Genomic DNA, 27,433 nt, shown 5'->3' on the forward strand with positions numbered 1-27,433 from the left:
GAAGATTATTTATATGGACGGGGTTGTGTGGCGTTCTATTCTGTCTGCTAGTTAGCTGGTTATTATGTTTAAAAAATTAGTTGGTATTTACTTCTGAATCATTCAATGAATAATTGTATCTTAAGTAATGAGTCTTATCTTGCAAATGATATGTATTAACGATCAAGATAACACTGCGTTTATATGATGCACTGCCCTACGCACCATTAGGGTGCGGATAAGGGTTTGAAAAGAAAAAAGGAGTGGGTTTATTGGCGAGCCCTTAGGAACGCCACAGGTGATTGTACATAGCTACTCATTTCTATACAGTTATGGGTAGTTCCAATACCGCTATTGCTACAGTTCGATATCTTGGAATAATTACTATAAAACTGAAAAATACAGAGGCATGCAGATAACTACACGTTAAAATGCTGTTACCGCTCGTTATCTCCAGCACTAAAGAGTAGGTAAACCGGTTTCTGATAAACGTAGATAAGTTTCTTATGGTAAAATTCAATTGGATCAAATATCCACGTACGTAGGAATAAATTAAAACATGAAATATGAACCGTTAGGTTAATTTTTAAACTGTGCAATGAATACAAAATTACATTAAAACAGTCGATCTAGTCCATCCATTTGATGAATGAGGATGGGTCATTGCTGTACGAGAGAGCACCTTGCGAGGATTGGCGTCTTTGACTCCCCCATTTGCGAGTGTCGTTTTGAAGAGGAAGACCTCTACCACATATTCTTTGTTTGCCCAATAAATGACCAAATGCCATTTTTTTAAATCTCTGGCCCCGCTTATTCCCCTCCCTACAGATATCCATCTCATCCTGGCGAGCAGGAACCCTATTATGTACAGACTGTTAGTTGTTTTTTTGAAATTAAATGGAATAAATTTATAATTTAAAAATAAGTCTATCATATTTTATAATTAAGAATTCAATTGACTTGACATTGGCAAATGCAATATATTTGTGTGCAATAGGCTGGTTGAAGTGATCACTTTACACACGTGTAACATTCACCAATTCTACCCATTATTGACAACCACACTACTCGAATTCTTGGAAGTTCTATATATATGAAACAATTTAGAAACCTTGTTCTTGAATCACTAGAACTTCACTAGTGACATCTATTGGTGAGATGTAAAGAAGCTTTTTACTAAGCAGAAACTCTTATATTAGTATGTGAGGTCCGAATCCTGGATTATAAGCACACACATGAGAAACGCCAGAGAATACCATTTTCATTTTTATTATTAAGCTTATAATTTGACCAGATAATGTATTTACAGCATTTTGAGTGTGTCCAAATACTTGTTCACAAAATCTAGATTATCTCCAATTACAGGAGTTATTTCCATATTATTTTTTAACATCTCATCAAAGATGAAGAAGAATATGGAAGTCTGCATCATTTTAAGTTAAATATAAATTCGTTTTTCTCAAAACTACTGTTTTTATCTTGGGGCTATTTGGCTTTGGACATACGTATGTTCTCGCTTTGCAGCATCCATGAATTTTTTGGTTTTCCTCTATATATCTTTCGAGGAAGATCCATTGCTTTTACTCCATGGATTCTCCTCACACACTCTTCACCAGTAAATTATCTTGCAATTAGCTTTTAGCATGGGTTCTGTTGATGCACTTTTAAAAGGGTTATTTACTCAGTATCTTTAAAAAACAATTATTTTTACGACCGAATAAATAATGTCGGAAAACAGGATGCCATTTTGCATTTTTGGATTCTCGGGGCTTGTCTCGAATCTCTCTTGGTCTCTGGCAGAGTGCACGAACGACTTTTGCTTGCAATTTGTCGATAGTCATCAAAGTAATTACATTTATATGCAAAATTGTAATTAGATCAGTCGCTATCTGGCTTCTGCATCGCACAGACTGCGATGGAGATAAACAAGCCTCGAGAAATTATTACGGTTCAAATTTTTAAGTGATCGTAGCGGGCCGGGGAATCTAGAATGTTTTAATTCATGATTTTTTTGACATCTCATCAAAGATGAAGAAGAATATCACTCTGTTTCCAGCATTCACTCTCTTTTTACACCATTTTGAGTGTATCCAAATACTTGTTCACGATTCATTGTAACTGCAGGCAGTTTGTAGAATTCCATATTGAATTTTTGGGTTATATATTCAAAATAAAACAAGGTTTTTTGGATTGAATTCTACATTTATTTATGTTTTTGTTAATACGTGACGCGTTTCATCTTCTTAGGACATTATCAAACACTCTAATGAGTGTTTGATAATGTCCTAAGAAGACGAAACGCGTCACGTATTAAAATATACAACCAATAAAATATACAATACAATCGGCGGGTATGTATGAGGAGATGCATGAACGTGGAAGAGGCGAAGAATGTTTGCAAGGACAGAGTGGTGTGGCGCTCTATTCTCTATGCCTACCCCTGCGGGGAAGCGGCGTGATGGTTAGTTAGTTAGTTAGTTAGTTAAATAAATGTAATCAATCCAACAAACCTTGTTTTATTTTGGATATATTACCCAACAATTCACTTGTTCACAAATCTGGATTATCTCCAATTTTAGGATTATTTTTCATATATTTTTTTGACATCTCATCAAAGATGTAGTGTGGTTGTCAATAATGGGTAGAATTGGTGAATGTTACACGTGTGTAAAGTGATCACTTAAACCAGCCTATGACGGTCGTCAGCCCCGTAAATTAATAGTTTCTGCTCAATAAAAAGCTTCTTTTCATCTCACCAAAAGATGTCTCTATTGAAGTTCTAGTGATTCAAGAGCAATGTTTCAAAATTGGTTCATATATATAGAACACCTAAGAATTTGAGTAGTGTGGTTGTCAATAATGGGTAGAATTGGTGAATGTTACACGTGTGTAATGTGATCACTTAAACCAGCCTATGACGGTCGTCAGCCCCGTAAATGCCCAGACTTCCATATTCTTCTTCATCTTTGATGAGATGTCAAAAAATAATATGTAAATACAATATTTTATTGAATTTATTACATATTTCTAAATGAACAAAAACACGAATCAGGCTATGCGAACCAAGATAACACCGCATCCGTCGCGTTTTATAGATAATATACTTGTACAATATTTACAGAATTCGCCTACCCACGGCTGCCTTCCTATAAAACCAGTTATGCTAATTACAAATGTTGATTTGTGTGTGGGGCACTTTATAACGCAGAGTTCTGTGTGTGCCGCGCGTTACATTAGCATAATTAGTTCACAGTACACATGTTACTAGCTGCAAACTGCAATGTACAAGGTTACAGCCGATCGCGAAGGTACGAAGTGTCTTAGACAGTGTAAAAGACAAGCTATTGGATGGTTTGAGTGATCACTTTGTGATCAGCCGAATAGCATGTCGTAATCCCTGGGATGCTTAGACTTCCATCCTCTTTCAAATACAGTGGAACCTCTCACAACGAGCATAGTTCGTTCCAGCATCTTACTCGTTATGTAAATCTATGTAAAATATTTCCATGTCGACAGAATAATATATATATATATATATTTTTAATTAACTAACTAACTAACTAACTAACCATCACGCCGCTTGGGGTATCCGTAGGGGTAGGCAGAGAGAATAGAACGCCACACAATTCTGTCTTTGCAAACATTCCTCGCCTCTTCCACGTTCATGCATATCCTCATACACACCCGCCTGACCGCTTTTAAGTATTGGGCATACCTGATCGTGCCAAGTTTTCTCGGTTTTCCTACTGCTACTTTTTCCAATTACATTCGCCTCATAAATTTGTTTTACCGTTCGTTCCTCACTCATTCGTTCCACATGTCCAAACCATCCCAACACACCTTTCTTAATTTTATCGATAGTGCTTATGCCTTCCTATTTCACTTTTCGAACATCTATCATACATTTTTTTTAATTATATTTTTAATGACGTTTATACAAAAAAAAATTTAGTAAAAATATGATTTTATGACAAATAATCAATCCGTTTTAACTAGAAAACTGTCTACAGACATTTGTTTTTTCTTTTCAATTTGGCGAAAATGTGCCACAGCATTATCATTGAATAAATTTGCTGCACGAACAGCCATCTCCTTATTAGGGTGATGCTTCTTAATGTACGACGGCGGTCGTAAGTCCTGTAAATGCCCAGACCTCCATATTCTTCTTCATCTATGTTGAGATGTCTAAAATATAAAAAAAATATGTGAACAAGTATTAGGACACACTCAAAACGTTGTAAATAAAACAGTTGAGATCCTTTAGCACATAGCCCCATGAAATGTATGTAAGGATTCTTCCCGGATTATTTTACATTGACAATCCCTCAGACGAATGTGTGGCAAAACGATGTTTGATAGATGTTTGAATGATGAAATGAGGTAAAAATGCAAGGCTGAGATAAGCATTATCGATAAATCGCTCACTCCTTTCAAGAACGTCATAAATAAAAAAAACTTGATTTTTCAGGAGAACGTTTTTAAAGTTTATAAATATAACACAATGTATTAAAAATAAATATCAAGCCACTTTTTAAACTTTCTACTGTGCAACAGATCTTTTTAGATAAAACCTGAAAGTTTTTTCTCCATTTAAAAATATTTAGTTTATTTAAAAAAATAATTAAATGATACCTTTTCTTAAAAATGCAAAAAACAACACTTTCTGCCCTGTAGCGGGTAAATATTAAATTAAAAATATGGCTCTTTTGCTGGGATATAGTACATTTTCTGGGCATTCCGAAAACATGCACAACTGAAAATTGACGATTTTTGATTTATGACGTTCATGAAAGCAGTGAGCGAAATGTCAAAAAATGGGCAAAGTGTATGTTTATATGACTCCAGGCGACATAGCTGTCAAATTTTCAATTTAAAAAAATAATAATGTTTTATTTAGTTTGCATTCGGATTTGAGCGCAGTGATTAGCTGTATCGACATGCAGTTACGGTTGCGTGTGTGCAGCTCCGAGTGCGGCCGTCGCATGCGGCCGTACACAGTCACACAGTCGCGGACACGAGCAATAATAACGTTGGAATTGGAAATCGCGTGTGAATCATCCTGCGTGATAAGCATCTGCAAGGAAAATTCTCCAAAGGGTGACTTCACCAGTATTCGACCAGAAATCTTATCGGGTTATGGTCCCGTGTTTTTTTCTTTTGAAAAAAAAGAGAAATATTTGCGTTTTTACTATTTGCACATATATTTAAAAAATCACACTATTTCTGTGAGCTTGATCGGCTCATTATTAGAAATAGGTATCAAATTGTGGTAGAGTGGGTTCGAACCGAGGAATTATTAACATTTTTGTAAAAAAAATCATTAGTAAAAAAATAAGCTTAAATAGTAAAAATTAAAACGATATTTTCTGGGGTTTCTCATGTGTGTGATTATAATCCAGGATTCGGATCTCACATACTTATATAAGAGTTTCTGTTCAATAAAAAGTTTCTTTTCATCTCACCAATAGATGTCTCTAGTGAAGTTCTAGTGATTCAAGAACAATATTTCTGAATTGGTTCATGTATATAGAACTTCCAAGAATTTGCGTAGTGTCGTTGTCAATAATGGGTAGAATTGGTGAATGCTACACGTGTGTAAAGTAATCACTTAAACCAGCCTATGACGGTCGTCAGCCCCGTAAATGCCCAGACTTCCATATTCTTCTTCATCTTTTATGAGATGTCAAAAAATAATTTTAAAAAATGTATTTATTTTTTTTGCTTGTCTATTCATGGTGCACACGCCCTTTGCCTGGTGTACCTACTTATGATAATATATTTAATAATTCCCTTTTTTCTTCTTCTAAGAACACCGCTCTGTTTTATAACGCTGAGTTAATAGAGTTGAAACTACAAGGCGCCATCTATGAAAAATATTATTTATTACACATTTAAATTTCATAATTTACCTCATTTTAAACGCCATTTCAATCGCGCGTAGTCTAAAAGACCTGTATGGTAAAATCATCAAAACCCTTAACTGCACCCCAATGGTGCATAGGGCACTGCATCATAAAACGCAGTGTTATCTTGAACGTTAGCACTATTAATTCACCATGTGGCATGGATATTTCAGAAATAGTTCAAATATTTTCTTATCCACTCCCCATTGGTGCTTTGGGCACTGCATCATATAACGTAGTGTTAAATGGTGCAGATTACCCTGGACTGGTCTTCCTCTGCTCCTATTTCCAACTACAATCGCCTCATATTTTTTTTACTGTTATTTCTTCACTCTTTCGTTTCACATGTCCAAATCATCTTAAGCCGCCTTCCTTAGTTCGCTGGATAGTGCTCATTTCAGCCTTGCACCCTTTCCTTATATCACCATTGAAACATCTACCATACATGGTCTTGCCGCACTGAGAGATGGCATCCCGACTGCATCCAGTCTACTCTCATCCTTCCCAAACCATCCCAACCCGCCTTCCTTAGTTTGCTGGATAGTGCTCATCTCAGCCTTGCACCCTTTCCTTATATCACCATTGGAACATCTACCATACATGGTCTTGCCGCACTGAGAGATGGCATCCCGACTGCATCCAGTCTACTCTCATCCTTCCCAAACCATCCCAACCCGCCTTCCTTAGTTTGCTGGATAGTGCTCATCTCAGCCTTGCACCCTTTCCTTATATCACCATTGGAACATCTACCATACATGGTCTTGCCGCACTGAGAGATGGCATCCCGACTGCATCCAGTCTACTCTCATCCTTCCCAAACCATCCCAAGCCGCCTTCCTTAGTTTGCTGGATAGTGCTCATCTCAGCCTTGCACCCTTTCCTTATATCACCATTGGAACATCTACCATACATGGTCTTGCCGCACTGAGAGATAGCATCCCGACTGCATCCAGTCTACTCTCATCCTTCCCAAACCATCCCAAGCCGCCTTCCTTAGTTTGCTGGATAGTGCTCATCTCAGCCTTGCACCCTTTCCTTATATCACCATTGGAACATCTACCATACATGGTCTTGCCGCACTGAGAGATGGCATCCCGACTGCATCCAGCCTACTCTCATCCTTCTTTTGCCAACTGCATGCTTAGCTTCCATAAATTAGGGTTGGAACCAATACTTCCTTGTGTTTGTTTAATTTATTTATATTTTCTGGTAAATATTATTCATATTTTTATTAATTGTTATATCTTTAAAAAACATTGAAGGAAGTTTGTATTTCTGTATTTTATAATTTATTAGCTGTAAACCATTAAAATTAATTAAAAACTATCATTATGGTAATGTACCCTAACATCGAGCAAGTGCACAAAATAAAAATTAAATTAAATTATTTATTTAAAAAAAAAAGTTAATACGCCTCTTCTACATTCATGCAAATCCTCATTCATATCCGACGATTATAACGACTCCTGACCCTGCCGATTTCAAGTATTTGACAAACCTGATTGTGTCAAGTTTTCCTCGGTCGTCCTCTGCTTCTTTTTCCAACCACATATGTTTATATAATAATTTCAATAGTTTGGTTGTCAATCAAAGGTGGAATTGGTGAATGTTATAAAAGTGTAAAGTGATCACTTAAACCAGCCTATGACGGTCGTAAGCCCCGTAAATGCCCAGAACTCTATATTCCTCTTCGCCTACGTTGAGATGTCGAAAAACCATGATGTTTTTATGGCGGAATGCATATTTTGAGTTGTGATAGTCTGCGACCAGAAATGCGGCGGTCATGGGAGCTCGCGTCATTAATAATGAATGATTCGTTTTTAATATTTATTGTTGAATGATAATTTAAAAAGTTTTGATCGTTTGTGAACGGATAACTCGGGCCTAATTGGATTAGGGCGGAGAAAACATTTTTTTTAATAAAGACGAATGTTCTTTAAATAAATATCATTCATCAATTAATTACTGGATCCGGCAGCGTTAGGACGGCTCCGGTAACTCGCAGGGGTATGCAGAGAGGATACAACGCCATAAATGTGCTTAATACAACCTATTAGAGATAAAAATACGAACAAAAATGATTTTTAATTAATGTTTTACCTAGTAAATACCACTATTTCTTAAAATCTACTGTGACACGTGTTTCGATGCATTCCAAATCATTTTCAAACACTGTATTTTAAGAAATAATGGTATTTACTAAGTAAACTATAATCCGCCTCCGTAGTGTAATGGTCAGCACGCTCGGCTACCGTTCTGGAGGTCTCAGTTCGATTTCCAGAGGGGGGTCTAATAAATATAAGTGATTTTTTCATTTGAATATTTATTCAACATTACCCTGGACTGGAACCGAAGCGGAGGGCTGATCACCTTTCCTTCGTGTGTTAACGATCAAGATAACACTGCGTTTATATGATGCAGTGCCCTATGCACCATTGGGTGCGGATAAGGGTTCGAAACTATAATTTAAAATGGTAATATATTTTACCTCAAAGTGACATCCGAATCAATTAATAAAAAAAATGATTTTAATAAGAGATGAATAATAAAAACTTGTTTTGGACCGGTTTTGAGTTTATTTTAGTTAAATACTTTGTTCTGTGGTCTTATTGAGTTTAAAACGTATAATTTGATTTGACATTTACTTTATGGAATAACAAGGTGATTTGAGTATAAAAATAAAACATTTGTTTCAGACCAGTTTCGAGATTATATTAGTTAGATACTTGGTTCAACGGTTATATGGGAATTATTGAATTTTTGATTTCACATTAACTTTATGGAAAAACATGATAATATAAATATAAATAAAATACATTTGTTTTAGACCACTGATGAGTTTATATTATTAGTTAGATACTTGGTTCAGTAGTCATATGGGCATTAAAGTATTTATTAATTTACCATTCACTTTGTGGTATAACACAATGATTCAATTATAAAAACTTGAACAAGACCACTTTTAAGTTTTTTTTTAAAGAGAAATATTTGTGTTTTATTATTTACATAAATATTTCAATTTGCGTGAGCCTGAGCGGCTCATTATTAGAAATAGGTATCAAATTGTGGTAGAGTGGGTTCGAACCTAGAAACTCTTACCAAAGAGTACGCGACACTAACCACGGGACCACAACAGGCTTTTAAACATGGTAAACACTTCTAGTTTCGAGAATTACAAATACCTAGGTACGTTTATCAATAGGTGAAAATACAAATTAATAAAGTCTTTTTGTTTGCTGATGATAAACTATAAAATGGTCTTAAAAATGTGGTTTATTTTAATTTTAATTTATTAAAAATATAATATCGTAAGTATTATGTTTATATATATATATATAAATATGTATGTATATATACACAACATTTTGTTGTTTTTTTGTTAAGAATGAGATATATGAATGCATTTTAAAGGTTAGAGGCGCCAAAGTCTCGAATTTAGTATTCCCACACCCCTTAAATCGTTTTTTCTCAAAATGTCTCCGCCTACTAATATGAACCTTTCAACCTATTCTCTCCTGGTACCTAAATAATAAAAATACATATAATTCGGATATTTTTAATTTAATTTAATTAAATTTTAATAAATTTTGTATATTAAAAGAATTGATTACTTTGTGGTATGGTAATATAACACTCTCCTTATCATTATTTTTTTATATTTTTATATTCGGGAATTGTACAGCTTACATATAAAAATATGATATATAAACATTACATTACATTAACAAAAAATTGTTACGTTTAAAAAAAAGCCAATTTAACAATTCCACATTTGTGTTATAAAACTATTAAAAAACATTCAGAGATTTAAAAAAATGGTTTTAAGTAAAAAAAATAATTGATTTAGCAGGAAGGAGAAGGAAGGAAGGAGGAAGGAAAAGGAATTCATCGTTTACTCTGTGTAATACCACAATAAAAGTGGTATCACACAAAGTAAACCATGAATGATAAGGAGAGTGTTAAATTTTAATTCAATTAATTTATTTTTAATTTGAGTTTGAATTGTGACACGTGTTTCGATGCATTGCGCATCATTTTTAGACTCCATACGGTATTTGAAAATAATGTGGATTGTATCGAAACATGTGTCACTATAGATTTTAAGAAATAGTCATATTTGCTAAATAATTGTTGAAATGACTAAATGGAAAAAAACCTATATTTGTAAACAAGTATTTGGACACACTAAAAATGTTGTGGACAAATAAACGATTTGAATTTTAATTAAATTTAATTTCGTTAATTTATTCGGCAGTCACATTGAGGTGAAATCCATTCATTTTTAATTTTTACTTGGTAGATAAATACCACAATTTATTGAAATCCATTGTGACAATTCGATGCATTCCGCATCATTTAAGGTGTTTGAAAATGATTCAAAATGCATCGAAACACGTGTCGCAGCTGATTTTAAGAAGAAGTGGTTATTACCAAGTAAAACTTAAATTAAAAATGTTTTTATTTAATTTAATTTTTAATGAATGCACAGGGCGTGAATGGGTTTAGTTTAAAGTTTAAACGTTTCGAATTTATCATCTTCTTCGTTTTTAGACGAAATCATAATTGTGGGTTTGACACGTTTTATTAGTCAGTTAATTAGTTGGAGATACAGGGTGATTAAAAAACCCCTTGACGATATTAATAATAATTTTTGATAATTTATATTGCGCCTTTTTTTACCTCAAGGGCTCTTTTTTACTGTGATTGTAGAAAAGGGGGAAACGAGAAATCGGGGAAAAGGAAATGACTTAGTAAACAAATGCATTTTTTTAAAGATCATGTTAACCTTAGTGTTTCTTTCTAACTATTGGTGGTCCCACAACAGCAAAGGAATGCTTGCAAAATTTAACGAGCTTAACCCTGCTTGCGAGCTTGTAGGTTTCATCACTTTGGTATCACTTTACCCATTGCAGTTGTTGTAGCCGGAGATATATTGTCAACCAATTGATCTGGAATACACAGCTCTTTTAGATACTCTGGAGCCATATTACGCATTGATTTGGTATCGTACATGAAAAAAATATCAAAGGACAATGGTACCATAAACCAAGCTAGAATGCTAAATGCCGAACCCTCTTCTAGTGGAACGGAAGGCCTGTTGACGACAGTCAGCAGTCCACCTTCTCCTGAGGAGTGCAACGTGGTTTCCTCCCAGCAATGAGCAAATGCTGACAAGGTCATGATAAGCCTACACTAGATTATCCCTCCTGTTCCCAATACAGATTGAAATAAAGCATTTTTAGCTAAAAGAAACAAAAATCCACCAATTGATCTTTGTGATTGAACATTGTGCACAATAAGCAAGGAAGATAATAAATGCAATTCTCATCTAAAAAAATTTGTATGCATTGATTTACACATAGGGAGATAGAGTTCATACTATACCTTTTGGGGAAAGCGTGCCCAGTGCAGTTGGTGAAGTAGTGGAGTGATATGACAGTCTTGCTGCAGCTATAACGCTGATTGAAGTGGAGTTACTTTACTGTTTGGTAAACCCATGTATATACTGCTACAATAATCGTCTCTAGATATTACAAACGTATTCACCAATTGACGGGCAGCATCAAATGGCAATTTTTTTCCGAATGCTGTGAATTGGCATTAGCTGATGTTTATCAGTGATATTTTTTAAATGACTTGTTTTCTTGTGATCAGTGGTTGTTATTATAATATTTTGCTTTACTAACAATTTTTTTCATTTTTTTTTCAGATAACTGGAAAATAAATCAAATGAAATACAGTTAACAATTTTAAAAGTGTATCATTTTCGCGAAAACCTCGAAAGTTTTAGATATGAAATTTGTCAAATTAAAAATCGTCGATCACACCTCAAAAACAAATATGACATGCTACGAAATGATCCTTAGTATAATTTAGTCAATTGAGGACGAATATAAAATTTTTAAATTTGAAAACTGGAGTGATCATTTTGGAAAAAAATAATAAAATAAAGGTTGATTTTTTAGATTTTATAGTTAATTATTAAAAGTGAAGGTTTTTTGTGTGATTTAATAAATAATAATTAGAGATTGTGAAGAAATAAAAACGGCGTGATCGAAATTGTATACCGAAGTGAAAATTTAAGAAAAATTATAAAATAAAAGTTGATTTTTAAAATTTGATAACCGATTATTATAAAGTGAAGGTTTGTAAACAGGGTTAATGAATAATAATTGGAGATTGTGAAGAAACAAAAACGGTGTGATCAAAATAAAAATCCCGGTGCAGGAAGCGATAGATCAGGAAGAGATCAAATCATCCGCAACGGCTGTAGGATCCTCCATCAAAGTGGCTAACCACGGGCAAGCCACGCTGAATTTCTCCGACCCATTCGGTCCGGGGGGCGGCGGGCGGGAGCCGCCCCCCGGGACCCCCGACATGGAGCAGCATCAGCTGGACCCGCCGCCGCCGCCCTCCAAGTCCGCCTTCGTGGAGCTGCAGCATCAGCACCAGCAACAACACTACGCGGCCTTCAAGGGCGGCTACCAGCACCAGCAGTTCGGCGGGCAGGGAGAGGGCGGCGGCTTCCCTAGTCCAAGAGCTGCTCTGGGATACGCCTTTCCTCCAGTCCATCAGAATGTATATCCTGGATACCATCTGGGATCGTACGCTCCACACTGCGCCAGCCCACCTAAAGACGGTAAGAAACAAGTAATTATATTAAATTGATTCGGCATTAACTTTGTAGAATGACATGTTGATTATTATTTCGAAACTAGTTAATAATTTTTAATTTGTCATTAACTCCATAATCATATCATCATAAATTTTCTTCTTCTTTCTGGCTGGATTCCAACTTATCGTCTTTGTAAAGTATTGTGGCCAGCTCTCCTCATCCTCAAGTTGTAGGTCTTTGTGTCATGGACAACGCCACCTAGGCTATACCATCGAATCATGTTATATTTCTGCAGCATCCGTGAATTTTTTGGTCTTCCTCTAGATTTCTTTCGAGGAAGATCTATGGCGATCGCCTTGTTTACAATATGTTCAGGTTCTCTACGTCTTAGGTGCCCATACCATCCCAATTGCCTTTCTTTTTCTCTATTAGTTAGTTGTTTTAGTTAATGAATAGTCAAATTGAAAGTCAGTTCTCGCGCTAGTACTGGCGTCAGTAACTGGCTTAATATAAATCCGCCTCGCGATAGTAACAAGTAGTAAGTCACCACTGACTTGGCCTGTATTTGAAGCTAGTAACTAGCTCGATGTAAAGCCGCCTTAGCGTCCTTTGTGGATCATTGACACCATAGTGTGGGCGCGCAAAAACTGCAGCAGTCGAGAGCGTCCTGCGACAGTTGCATCCCGATGTACCGCACTGCGCAGCCGAGGGAAGGCTCGCGCTCTCGATAGAGTTATTTGGGAGGAATTGCGCGGTGGGATGCGATCCTATGGACAGCAACAAGGTAGTTCAGCAGAAAAGTACATTTGACACTGAAAAAAAAAATTGCAAAAATGACTAATATCTGGGAACTTTTCTGAGAATTTTTTGCATTAATATCTCAACTAAAATGAGGCAACAACGACAGTAATAAGGTAGTTCAGTAGATACGCACAAACAACATTTCAAATTTAAAAAAAAGTATTAGCTAAAATGACTAAAACCTGGGAACTTAGATTTTTTTGTTTTGATATTTCAACTAAAATAAGGTATCAATTATAGTAACAAGGTAGATACGTACGTTTCAAATTGAAAAAAAGATTTGCAAAAATGACTAAATCTGGCAAATTTGATTTTTTTTTGCATTGATATCTCGACTTCAATGAAAGCATGGAGTTGGCAAAAGAAGGATGAAAGTAGACTGAATGCAATCGGGATGCCATCTCTCAGTGCGGCAAGACCATGTATGGTACATGTTCCAATGGTGATATAAGGAAAAGGTGCAAGGCTGAGATAAGCATTATCCATCAAACCAAGAAGGATGAAAGTTGACTGAATGCAGTCGGAATGCGATCTCTCAGTGCGGTGATATAAGGATGTATAAAAATGTCCATGTTCCATGTGTCCGAAGGAGTTTTCCGAAGCGGGATTCTTCTACACCTTTAAGTCTTATTGCTTACTTTTATTATAATATATACGCCTTGAATATTGTTTGTAATGTATGTATTATTTTTTTATTAAATAAAATGAAAATTGAAATTGAAAATTGAAAAAGCTTAAATAAACATTAACGATATAATTTTTAAAAAATATATGGTTTGGGCATGTGAATCGAATGAATGGAGAAAGGATAGTTACACGAATTTATCAGGCGAATGTGGCTTATATTAGAAGAAAGACCGAAAAAAACTAGTCATGATCAGGTTTGTCAAATACTTGAAAGCGGTTGGTTTAGAGTCGAAATCGTATGAGGGGATGCAGGAGTGTGGAATAGGCGAAGATTGTGTGCGAAGACAGTTTGGTGTGGGGTTCTATTCTCTCTGCCTACTTCTGCGGTGAAGCAGCGTGGTGGTTAGTTAGTTATTTAGTTTCAACGTAAAAATCTCTAGGTTGAGATGTCAAAAATGTACAAAATACCTCCAAAGTAGAAATAATCCTTTTCAAAAGGCTATTCGAAAACTTTTATTTTCATTTATTGTAACTGCAGACAGTTGGTAGAATTCCATGTTGAATTGTTGGGTAATATATCCAAAATTAAACAGTGTTTGATAATGTCTTAATAAGACGAAACGCGTCACGTATTAACATATACATAAATAAATGTAGAATTCAATCCAATAAACCTTGTTTAATTTGAAATATATATTACGCAACAATTCAAATTTTATTTTTATTTTTTATTAAGTATAAATTTTACCGCCTTCGCTCTTGAACCACCCCGGACAGTCTCTTTGTCACACCGCCAAAGACAGCCGCCCGGTTTTTTCTCGCAACTCCTTTATACCAAGTATTTCGCTTAATTCAATTAATAGCCATTGGCTCGGAGTGGCATCCGACGAGATGGTCTTACACGTCTCGCAGCTGGTCGCAACAGGGTTATGGTGCCAACTCTGCCATGCACTACAAACTTTTGGACGTGTGGGACTAAGTACCACACACTAGAACCTCGATTAAACAACATTTCGAGTGTCTCCAAATATTAATAATAATAAAACCCTTATCCGCACCCCAATGGTGCATAGGGCACTGTGTCATATAAACGCAGTGTTATCTTGATCGTTCACACATGAAGGAAAGGTGATCAGCCCTCCGCTTCAGGTACCAGTCCAGGGTAATATTGAATAAATATTACAATGAAAAAATCACTTGTATTTATTTTACCCCCCTTGGGAATCGAACCCGGGACCTCCAGAACGGTAGCCGAGCGTGCTGACCATTACACTACGGAGGTGGACTATAAACGGGCATAAATATAATATACGGAAAATAAACAAAGTTGATTAATTTTATAAAGTTTATAAAATGTGCCACAAAGTATCTCCTTAAAAAATCCTGAAATAAACAAATTAGATTGATTTTATAAACTTTATAAAATGTGCCGCAAAATATCTCCGTAAAAATGCCTAAAATAAACAAAGTTGATTAATTTTATAAAGTTTATAAAATGTGCCACAAAGTAACTCCGTAAAAATGCCTAAAATAAACACAGTTGATTAATTTTATAAAGTTTATAAAATGTGCCACAAAGTATCTCCGTAAAAATGCCTAAAATAAGCAAAGTTGATTAATTTATTGTATGAAATGTGTACGGAGTGCGTGGAAGTTCTTGGTATCGTAAGGGAAGAATAATTAACGTTAACCTAACTATGAGTATTTCAATGTTTTAGAATTAGTACATAAACCCTGATGATGACAAGTTTCTTGTCGAAACCGGTTGGATAAAGTGTACCAATAAAAACAAAGTTGTTTATTTTATAAAGTTTATAAAATCTGCGGAAAACATTCAAGAAAAGAAGTTTTCATGTATTATTGTAAAACACTATGCACTGTGTCATTTTTAGAGAATTTTAGTGATTGTTCTTTCGTTATTGTTATGTTGCGTGTCTGGCAAATCTAACTTTCCTTTTCTGGGGGGTCGCTGGCGCCCCATTGGTCGATACCCACCCCTAGCGGGCGCCAGGGACCCTCACCCTGTGGATTATTTACGGAGGCTAACGGCCACAATATGCCTCTGATTGGGGATGATATCATCCATACGCGAGGGTTGAAATGTTCAAAACTTGAAATATATAATAGGGGCTGCTAGTTGATTTTATCACATCAATGCTAATTATGTTTTTGGGGGCAAAAGTAGCTACGAAACTAGGTGATAAAACAGCGCCGCAGGGGCAAGCAGAGATAATATAACGTCATAAAAATCTGATCAATCCTTATATCGCTCACTCCTTTCAAAAACGTCATTAATCAAAAATCGTCAATTTTTAGTTGTGCGTGTTTTCGGAATGCCCAGAAAATGTACTATATCCCAGCAAAAGCGGCATATTTTTAACTTAATATTTACCCGCTACATGGCAGAAAGTGTCGTTTTTACATTTTGAATAAAAGGTTTTGTTTAATTTTTTTTTTTTAATTAACTAAATATTTTTCAAATGAAGTAAAAACCTTCAGATTTTACCTAAAAAGATCTGTTGCACAGTAAAATGTTCAATAAGTGGCTCGATATTTATTTTTAATACATTGTAATATATTTTTGAACTTTAAAAACGTTCTCTAAAATCAAGTTTTTTGATTTATAACGTTCTTGAAAGGAGTGAGAGATATAGGTATACTGCTTTCTGGCTCAGTCCTAATTTATCGTCTTTGTAAACTATTGTGGTCACCTCTTCTTGTCCTCAGGTTGTAGGTCCTAAAAAAACGTCACCTAGGCCACCCTTTTGAATCATGTTATCCTAACCTAACCTAACCATAACCGCAGGGGAAGGCAGAGAGAATAGAACGCCACGCCAGTCTGTATTTTAACGTCTTCGTCTCTTCCACGTTTATGCATTTGCTCTTACATACTTTTCTTCCTGATCCCTTGTTAATATATCTAGGAATTCCAAAAATTTGAGTAATGTGGGGTTGTCAATCATGGGTAGAATGGTGAGTGTTGCACGTGTGTGAAGTGATCACTTAACCAATCTTTGATCGACCTATCAATACCCAGACATCCATATTATTCTTGATCTAAATTAAGATCATCTTCTTCCTGGCTACATCCCAACTTATCGTCTTTGTAAACAACTGGAGTCAGCTCTCCTCGTCCTCAGGTGGTAGGTCCTTCTGTCATGGACAACGTCACTTAGTCATCTCTCTGCAGCATCCAAGAATTCTTCGATCTTCCTCTAGATGCCTTTCTATGGCGATTGCCTGGTTCACAATATGATCAGGTTCTCTGCGTCCCATGTGCCTGTACTATCAATTCGGCTGTCCAGAATCAAAACACAGTGAGGGACATTTTTTTTGTAGTAATTTTGTTTGTATTTTTGGACTTAGTAGATTCTACTTAGTCCAAAAATGCGAAAAAAAACGTGCTACAAAAAATGTCCCTTACTGTGTTTTAAGTTTGAACAGCCGAATTGCCTTTGTAAGGTTTTTCTTTGTTGCAGGTTCTTCTATCATGTTAACCTAACCTTACCTTACTATAACCGAAGGGGTAGGCAGAGAGAATATAACACCACACCAGTCTGTCTTTGCAAAGAATATTCCAAATTCAGGCATCTCTTCTTACATTAGTAGATTCTACTTAGTCCAAAAATGCAAAAAAAAACGTACTACAAAAAAAATCTCTTACTGCGTTTTAAGTTTGGACAGCCGAATTGCCTTTGTAAGGTTTTTTTTTTGTTGCAGGTTCTTCTGTCATGTTAACCTAACCTAACCTTACTATAACCGCAGGGGTAGGCAGAGAGAATATAACACCACACCATTCTGTTTTTTCAAAGAATCTTCTCGTACATACCCATTTTTTCCAATTCTTTTTTAATTTCTTTCCTCACTGCTAATTTCCCACCACTGTTAGCGGTCAATTTGAACAGTCCATAACGATATAATTGATTGACACTAACAAATTGGATACGCAGTCGAGTTGATATTCGAACCCGGTACCCCTACAAGACGACCAACAGCTTTAACCTCTTGACCTGGTAATTAATCCATGTGTACCAATTAAGCGACTTCGCCGACTGTGTGGTGTTTAACAGGGCACCAACAAAAGGCACTAAATTTCGGCAGTATCTTTGGTGTCTTCAAACCTTGGCACACGATCTTTTCATGACATCTTAACACTTTATTAACTAACTCAAATACTAAACAAATTATTAGTACTAGAAAAAATGCACATTAAAAAAAAATTGTTTGATTATTATGATTTTTTTCAATGAATACTCACGATGTAAGATAGCCCCTCACTCGAAGTTGTAAAATAATATTTATTTCACCATTAAAACATCCGTCAAACACCATTTTGCGGCACATTTTTCTAAGATATCGCATTCAGTCTACTTTAGATGAGGACAAAATATATTATTTGGAGAAATAAAAAGACATTTTTTTGATCCACTCACATTTTTATTAACAACCAACTAGTTTCGGCAACAACCTGTTGCCCTCTTCAAGGTTTATTTATGAATAATAAAAAATATATTTATTCAGATTTATTTAAAAATTTATGTATTTATAAAAATAAAAATAAAATAAATAAACCCTGAAGAGGGTAACAGGTTGTTGCCGAAACTAGTTGGTTGTTAGTAAAAATGTGAGTGGACCAAAAAACAAAATCTTTTTACTTCTCAAAATAATATATCACTATGATCCACAATGTTAATGCTTTCAATATTCAAAAAATTAAAAAATACCTCCTTGTATATTATAATACAAATTTAATAACGTGAATTTTTCACCCTTGTATATTTTTACTCATAGAGTTATCGTCAATCCACCCTTTTCTAATTGATATTTATCCTCGACAAATATTATGAAGTTTATGGGCTGTATCATTCGAAATACGCGATCTGAGGTCGCTTTCGCAACACGTTTCGTCGATTTGAAACACGTGGGGATGTCGAGTCAATGAACCGACGCGTGTTTATTGTGCCTAGGTACATCTCGACGCAAATTGCCCCATTGTACAGCCATTGAGATGTATTGAATTGGTGCTCAAAAGGTACCCGATATTCGTATGATTAAATATTCCTATCCATTGATTAATTGATTTAAAAAACTATCTAGCTGACTAACTAACCATCACGTCGCTTCGCCGAAAGGGTAGGCAGAGAGGATAGAACGCCAGAGCACTCTGTTTTCGCAATCGCTATCTGTATCCCAATTGATTAAATATTCCTATCTCTTGATTAATGTATTTAAAAAAAACTATCTAACTGAGTAACTAATCATCACGCCACTTCCCCGAAGGGATAGGCAGAGAGGATAGAACGCCACAGCACTCTGTTTTCGCAATCTCTATCTGTGTCCCAATTGATTAAATATTCCTATCTATCTATTGATTAATTTATTTAAAAAAAATTCTAGCTGACTAACTAGCCGTCACGCCGATTCCTGGAGTAGGGTAGAGAGGATAGAATGCCACAGCACTCTATTTTCACAAATATTCTTTGCCTCTTTCATATTAGTGCATATTCTCATATATGCTCGCCGATTATAACGATTCTTGAAATGACCACACCTTGCTTCGCGTATTTGTTCCACGTGCCCAAACCGTCTCAACATATATTTCTTGTAATATTTTGAGTGTGTCCGGATGTTTGTTTACTTGTGTGGGTTGAATATAAGCTGTTGAAATGCGATCCCTCAGACGAATGTGTGGAAAAATTATGTGTGTAGGTGTGACAGTATTGAAAACGACGACATAAGAAAGGAATGTAAGGCTGAACAAGGGATAATCAAAATTATTAGGAAGAGTTCTTTAGGGTGATATGGACATGTGGAGCGAATGGATAGCTAGAGAATGATTACGCATTTATATGTGGCGAATGTGAGAAAGAGAACTGAACGAGGATGGCCAAAAAAGACTTGGCACGATCAGATCAATCAGAATCTAAAATCTGGTGGTGTCTTAGAACCTTAGTCTGCGTAATCGGAGGGCACGTATGACTAGATGTATGGATGTGAAGAGTGTATGTCAGGACAGTGTGGCGTTCCATCCCCTATACATATATGTATATATATATATATATATATATATATATATATATATATATATATATATATATATATATATATATATATATATATATATATATATATATATATATATATATATATATATATATATATATATATATATATATATATATATGTATACATATATATTTATTTTAAAAAATTATAACAAAAAACTAACTAACTAACTAACTATCACGCCGCTTCTCCGCAGGGGTAGGCAGAGAGAATAGAGCGCCACACCACTCTGTCCTTACAAACATTCTTCGCCTCTTCCACGTTCATGCATCTCCTCATACGTACCCGCCGATTGTTACGACTCCTAACCTGACCACTTTCAAGTATTTGGCATACCTGATCGTGCCATGTTTTTCCTCTACTTCTTTTCCCACTAACATTCGCCTCATAAATTAAAAATTATAAATATGTATATAAGTATTTATAATTTTTTTTGGAGGATGCCATTTTTTAATCTAAACACCTGAAATATAATTAAATAATTGAATTTCGAAATTCTTACAAACGCAGCTAGAATTGGAACACATCTTTCTGTATCATTTATCATGGTTTAGTGTGACCAATCGGTGATTGCTTCCGACGTTTGTACATTAGAATATTTGATACAGTGATTCTCCACGCCCGCTGCAATAATCTACATATGTAAATTCACCATATTCACGTACATATATCTAGTACACAATATATATAGTTTTTAAATATGTAATTTTATAAATCATGCCTATAAAATGTAATGTTCTCGGCGTAAACGGTAGCCAGTGAAACTAGTTTTAGGCGCTATTACCAACAGACCAAAACTAATTTTTTGTTAAGAACTACTTCTCTCAAATATTTATAACCCTTATCCGCACCCAATGGTGCATAGGGCACTGCATCGAATTGACGCAGTGTTATCTTGATCATTACTTACACGAAGGCAAGGTGATCACTCTTGCGCCTCAGGAACCAGTCCAGGGTAATATTAAATAAATATTACAGTGTAAAATCACTAATATTTATTTTCACTCCCCCTGGGAATCGAACCCGGGACCTCCAGCACGGTAGATAAACATGCTGACCATTACACCACGGAGGCGGACAAATATCTCAAATATGTATTTCCATATTATTTTTTGACATCTCTACAAAGATGACGAATATGGAAGTCTAGGCATTTACGGGGCTGACGACCGTCAAAGGCTAGTTTCATTCACCAATTCTACCCATTATTGACAACCACACTACTTAAATTCTTGGAAGTTATACATATGAACCAATTTTGAAACATTAGTCTTGAATCACTAGAATTTCACTAGAGACATCTATTGGTGAGATGAAAAGAAGCTTTTTATTAAGCAGAAATTCTTTTATTAATATGTGAGGTCTAAATCCTGAATTATAATCTGGGGAATGTTGCACGTATGTAAAGTGATCACTTAAACCAGCCTATGACGGTCCATATTCTTCTTCATCTATGATGAGATGTCAAAAAATAATATGAAAATAACTCCTGTAATTGGAGATAATCCAGATTTTGTGAACAAGTATTTGGACACACTCGAAATGTTGTACATAAATATTTATTTATTTAAACTTCATATACAGAAAAGAAATAAGTTTAAACATTGGCGGGCTTATTGCTAAAAAGCAATATCTTCCAACCAACTAAAAACAGACTATTGCAATTGATCAAAACGTTTGATACCATATATACAGTGGGTGGCCAAATTATTAGGGGCACTTTAAATTTCCCGTAATTTTCACGATTAAATTAATTTAATGAGCAAATAATTCTTCATTCTTCATCTTCAAACCCTTACCCGCACCCCAGTGGTGCATAGGGCACTGCATGTAAACGCAGTGTTATCTTGATCGTTAACACGTGATGAAAGGTGATCAGCCCTCCGCTCACACACGTCTGTGTACCGGCCAACGTCGAGTCGGAATCGGATCTAGCTGACTAATTGAACTAAACAGTAAACCTTTCACTGCCTACACTGTGGAGCTTCTAGAAAATTTAGTGATGGACTTACGAATTTGTATTTATTTAGATTGGCAGTGACAGGTATATTGAAAGCTTTTAAATGTAAATTCACAGTAAAATCGGCATACAATTTTATATTGTTTCACATTTTCAATAAATTTCGCAACTTAGTTCAAAAAAAAAATTGCTTAGCAAGAGCAGATCTGTCAGGAAGCCTAGATCGGCTGTCCAAACTCAAGACACAGTAGTTTTTTGCATTTTTGAACTAAGTAGATTCTACTTAGTCCAAAAATGCAAAAAAAAAACATACTACAAAAAAATGTCCCTTACTGTGTTTTAAGTTTGGACAGCCGAGATGCTTCTGTATCAGACCTGGGCATGCGGTGGGACAGCTTTCAATATGTACAATTACACAAGCCCAAATGTACCCGTACACAATGTTATGTACCTAATGTACTCACACCGCCCGACCAAAGCGAGCACCTTGTCTGTGAGTGTTATTTTTCGGTAGCAGCCGACAGTCGAGTGCTGTAATTACGGATTATCCACGCAGCGGGCCCCGGTTCGCTTCCCGGCGCTGCATAATGTATAAGGTGTGCAATTATTCCTGTCCAATAACATAAATTATTGATTTACTTAGAGTGGAGTCGCTTGCGGCCGCAAGGAGTGAGACGCCGTTTTTATTAAATAAATCAAACTGCCCGATTATGACATTGAAACAAATCGAAGTCGGCCTATGAAAAGGCTGAAATATATCTTAACTCACATATAATTTTATTATAAATTTGTTTTAAAATCATGATTTTAAAACAAAGTTACATTTTAATTATAAAATGGAAAATCACAAAGTAAGTGCTTCAAATATAAACAATATATATTTTTACTATTTAAAACATTTATTTGTCCGCCTCCGTGGTTTAATAGTCAGCAAGCTCGGTTACCGTACGAAGGTCCCGGGTTCTATTCCCAGGGGGGTCAAATAAATATAAAACCGGCATTAACCGTCATAGGACGGTCTTCAGCCCCGTTAATGCCAGACTTCCATATTCTTCTTCATCTTTGATGAGATGTCAAAAAATAATATGAAATGTAAGTGTTTTTTTCACTCTAATATTTATTCAATATTACCTTGGAGCGGAGGCTGATCACCTTTCCTTCATGAATTAACGATCGAGATAATACTGCGTTTATATGACGCAGTGCCCCATGCACCTTCGGGTGCGGATAAGGGTTTGAATGAAACGAAATATTTAAAATATGTCAAACGAAAATTCATATTAAACCTCGGCTCGTATCGCATGTTTGTGCTGAAACATTTAGTGCATATTGGTCTTTGAATCGCATGTGATAAACATTTTGTGTAGTTTTAAGTGTGTAAATGGTGCTATGGTGGTGAAGGGTGGTATTGTTTGCATGCTGTGGTAGTGATTGTCCTGACGAAGAGACGGGTACGTCTCGAAACCGGTAGACATAAAAATCTCGGTGAGTGGTTATATAATAATAATAATAATAATAATAATAATAATAATAATAATAATAATAAAACCCGTATCCGCACCCCAATGATGCATAGGGCACTGTGTCATATAAACACCGTGTTATCTTGATCGTTAACACATGAAGGAAAGGTGATCAGGCCTCCGCTTCAGGTACCAGTCCAGGGTAGTATTGAATAAATATTACAGTGAATAAATCACTTATATTTATTTTACCCCCCTTGGGAATCGAACCCGGGACCTCCAGAACGGTAGCCGAGCGTGCTGACCATTACACTACGGAGGCGGACATAATGGTTATGTACTAATATAATTAACATTTTTGTAAAAAAATAAATAAGTGAATTCCTCACTCAAAAAAATCTGTGTTTTATTTAATAAATAATAAATAAACACCCTTATCCGCACCCAATGGTGCATAGGGCACTGCGTCATATAAAAAAAAAAAGTGAAAAATATTCGTTTTGCTCATTCTAGGTGTAATTACTTCATACTACCGGTGAAAAGTAGATACTATGGGAGATTTTTTTGTGTAGTATTATTTTACATGGAATATTTACATAAAAATACATTCGGAGGATATAACGCCTATAGACAATTATTCGACCGCCGGTATGACCGTTGAATGACTTATTTATTCATGAATACGATCGATTTTTTAAGGTTAATCGCTGCGTTACGGTTGCAAGAAAGCTTTCAAAACATTGTATAAGTTAATAATTTGAAGTTTAAAAAAAAAATAGTTTCATGGAATATGGACCTAACGTCTAAAATCAATCGCGTTTTGACTTGAGTCTATCGCGACAGGTCGTTGGCTGGTTTAAGTGGTAAATAATATTAATTCAAACCCTGATGGTGCATAGGGCACTGCGTCATATAAACGCAGTGTTCTCTTGGTCGTTAACACATGAAGGAAAGGTAACAGCCCTCCGCCTCAGGTACCAGTCCAGGGTAATATTCAATAAATATATGAGAGAGAAAAATACTTTTATTAATGTGACCCCTCCCTGGGAATCGAGCCCGGGACCTCCAGTACGGTAGCCGAGCATGTTGACTATTACACAACGGAGGCGGTAGATAATATAATTTTACTAATTGCATAAACAGATTTGTATGGCGTTCTATTCTCTGCGCCTCCGTGATGATTGTCTATTTTTTAAATTTCATTAATTGATTCGGCAATCACTCTGTGGTAATATCTATGTATTTTTAATTAACGTTTTACTTAGTAAATACCACTATTTCTTAAAATCTATATTGACACGTGTTTCGATGCATTCCGCATCATTTTCAAAGAAACACATACAGTTGTTTTCACTAATACTACACGCCGTTCTTTGCAGGAGTAGGCAGAGAGATTAGAACGCCAAACTGATCTGTCTTTGCAAACAATCTCACATGCAACTCTCATTGCAACAATATCAAAGTTTTTCATATTATTTTTTGACATAGATGATGAAGAATATGGAAGTCTGATGATTGCAGATTTGTGAACAAGTATTTGGCAACATTTTACGTAAAGGACAGGCGCCGTGGCGTAGTTGGGTAGACGCTCGACTGCGAAACTGGCGTCACGGGTTCGATTCCCGCCAAGTGCTAAATAAATTCAAGAAAGTTTAGTTTTCAATTGGTCTGGGTGTTCTTGATGTATTTTTCACATTTACCTTCCCTGTCCTTACTATCCTACCTGCAGACAAGCCTTTAATAGAAGCTTTGCAGGTTATTCCTTTTAAAGAAATAAAATTTTGAATAAATAAAATAAAAAGTTAACGTACATGATTTTTTTTTCTCAAAAGAGTTTTTAAAAGGTAAGGTGTTAAAAAAATATAATAAAATTTTTATTTTATACTCGTGGATTTAAAAAAAAACAAACAAAAAAATACCCAATTTATATTATTTATTGATTCGGCATTAACTTTGTGGAATGGCATGATTATTTTATTAAAATTAAACACTTGAATATACAACATTTTGAGTGTGTCCAAATACTTGTTCACAAAATCTGGATTATCTCCAATTACAGGAGTTATTTTCATATTACTTTTTGACATCTCATCAAAGATGAAGTAGAATATGGAAGTCTGGGTATTTACGGGGCTGACGACCATCATAGTTTAAGTGATCACTTTACACACGTGTAACATTCACCAATTCTACCCATTATTGACAACCACACTACTCAAATTCTTGGAATTACATCTCACCAATAGATGTCTCTAGTGAAGTTCTAGTGATTCAAGAACAAGGTTTCTAAATTGGTTCATATATACAGAAATTCCGAAATTTTGAGTAGTGTGGTTGTCAATAATGGGTAGAATTGGTGAATGTTACACGTGTGTAAAGTGATCACTTAAACCAGCCTATGGCGGTCGTCAGCCCCGTAAATGCCCAGACTTCCATATTCTTCTTCATCTTTGATGAGATGTCAAAAAATAACTTGAATATACCACTTTATCTAGTATTATATTTATATTCAAGACTAGTTTCGAAAACGACAGATGTTTTCATCTTCTGTTTTAATTTGTACCAGAAGATAAAAAAATCTGTCGTTTTCGAAACTAGTCGTAAATAAAAATAAAACTCAATAAAGTGGTTTATTCAAGTGTTTAATTTTAATAAAATACACCCAATTTATGTACGTTCTTTAAAAACCATCACATTAATGTTGGAAATCATCGTTTTTAACCGATTTTTCCACACATTATTCTGAGGGATCGCGACATTATAACGCCTAGATTTAATCAATTTGATTACATCAAAAAGCCAGAATTTTCGAGGAATATCCTTCATTCAGCCGCCGACTCTTGGTTTCATCTCACTTCGTAGAACGTCGAGGAATCAGTCATCGCCTCAAGATGGGAATAATATTAAAAATTAAAAAGAAAAGATATAAAGATAGGATCGCTCAGACGGTCGTGCGTCCGCCGGGCCGTGGGCGGGACTCGAGCCGGGCTCCATGGGATGCAGCCCACTCCTCGAGGCAGTTTCTCGCATACAATTTTAAAGAAGGCATATTTAAAACTGCTTAAGTAAATGTTTGGACAGTCCAACCGCGTCGAAAAGGTTGTCAACTTCATTAATTTTTAATTTAAACTTTAAAAATGTTACTTATGTTAAATATTTAAGTGATTTTTTCACTCTTATAATTTTTCTATATTACCTTGGACTGATACCGGAAGCGGAGGGCTGATCATCTTTCCTTCATGTGCTAACGATCAAGATAACACTGCGTTTATATGATGCAGTGCCCTATGCACCATTGGGGTGCGGATAAGGGTTTGAATGAAAAATGAAATGTTAAAATCGCCGTGTTGAAGAGATGAGTGTTAGATAGAGACGCGTGGAGAGTGACCACGAAAGACGAAAACCAAACTACATGTTAAAAGGTCATTATGTTTTGATCAACTCCACACTTTACTTCCATGCATTAGGGTTGGAACCAGGACTCCGTTATGTACTGCCAGTTCAGCTTTTGCTGATAGATTTTTCGTCTTGAAAATTAGCTTCTGTAATCTCAAATGTATTCACCTACCTACTTTGAAAGCAATAAATATGATTGCAAAGTTTTTTACATCTTAACATAGACGAAGAAGAATATGGAAGTCTGGGTTTACAGGGATTACGACCGTCATAGGCTGGTTTAAGTGATCACAAATGTGTAACATTCACTAAATCTACCCATGATTGACAAACACACTACTCAAACTCTTTTAACTTCTATATATATATATATATATATATATATATATATATATATATATATATATATATATATATATATATATATATATATATATATATATATATATATATATATATATATATATATATATATATATATGTATATATATATATATACATATATATATATATAGATATATATATATATATATATATATATATATATATATATATATATATATATATATATATATATATATATATATATATATATATATATATATATATATATATATATATA

The 27,433-nt window shown here is 35.2% G+C and overlaps 1 protein-coding gene across 2 annotated transcripts in view; it reads left to right on the forward strand.

Moving 5' to 3' along the window:
- LOC148306600 (uncharacterized) overlaps positions 1-27,433 on the forward strand; it is a 127,356-nt gene that overhangs the window by 17,952 nt on the left and 81,971 nt on the right. For both annotated transcript variants that reach the window (XM_088264713.1, XM_088264714.1), the window contains exon 2: positions 11,593-12,522. In XM_088264713.1, coding sequence (XP_088120839.1) covers positions 12,261-12,522 — 262 coding nt within the window. In that variant the 5' untranslated portion in view covers positions 11,593-12,260. The remainder of the gene's footprint in view (positions 1-11,592; positions 12,523-27,433) is intronic.

The sequence above is a fragment of the Brachycentrus maculatus genome, unplaced genomic scaffold, assembly GCF_059751285.1.
Source record: "Brachycentrus maculatus isolate JH-2025_06_01 unplaced genomic scaffold, ASM5975128v1 h1tg000236l, whole genome shotgun sequence".
In the NCBI taxonomy this organism is placed as follows: Eukaryota; Metazoa; Arthropoda; class Insecta; order Trichoptera; family Brachycentridae; genus Brachycentrus; species Brachycentrus maculatus.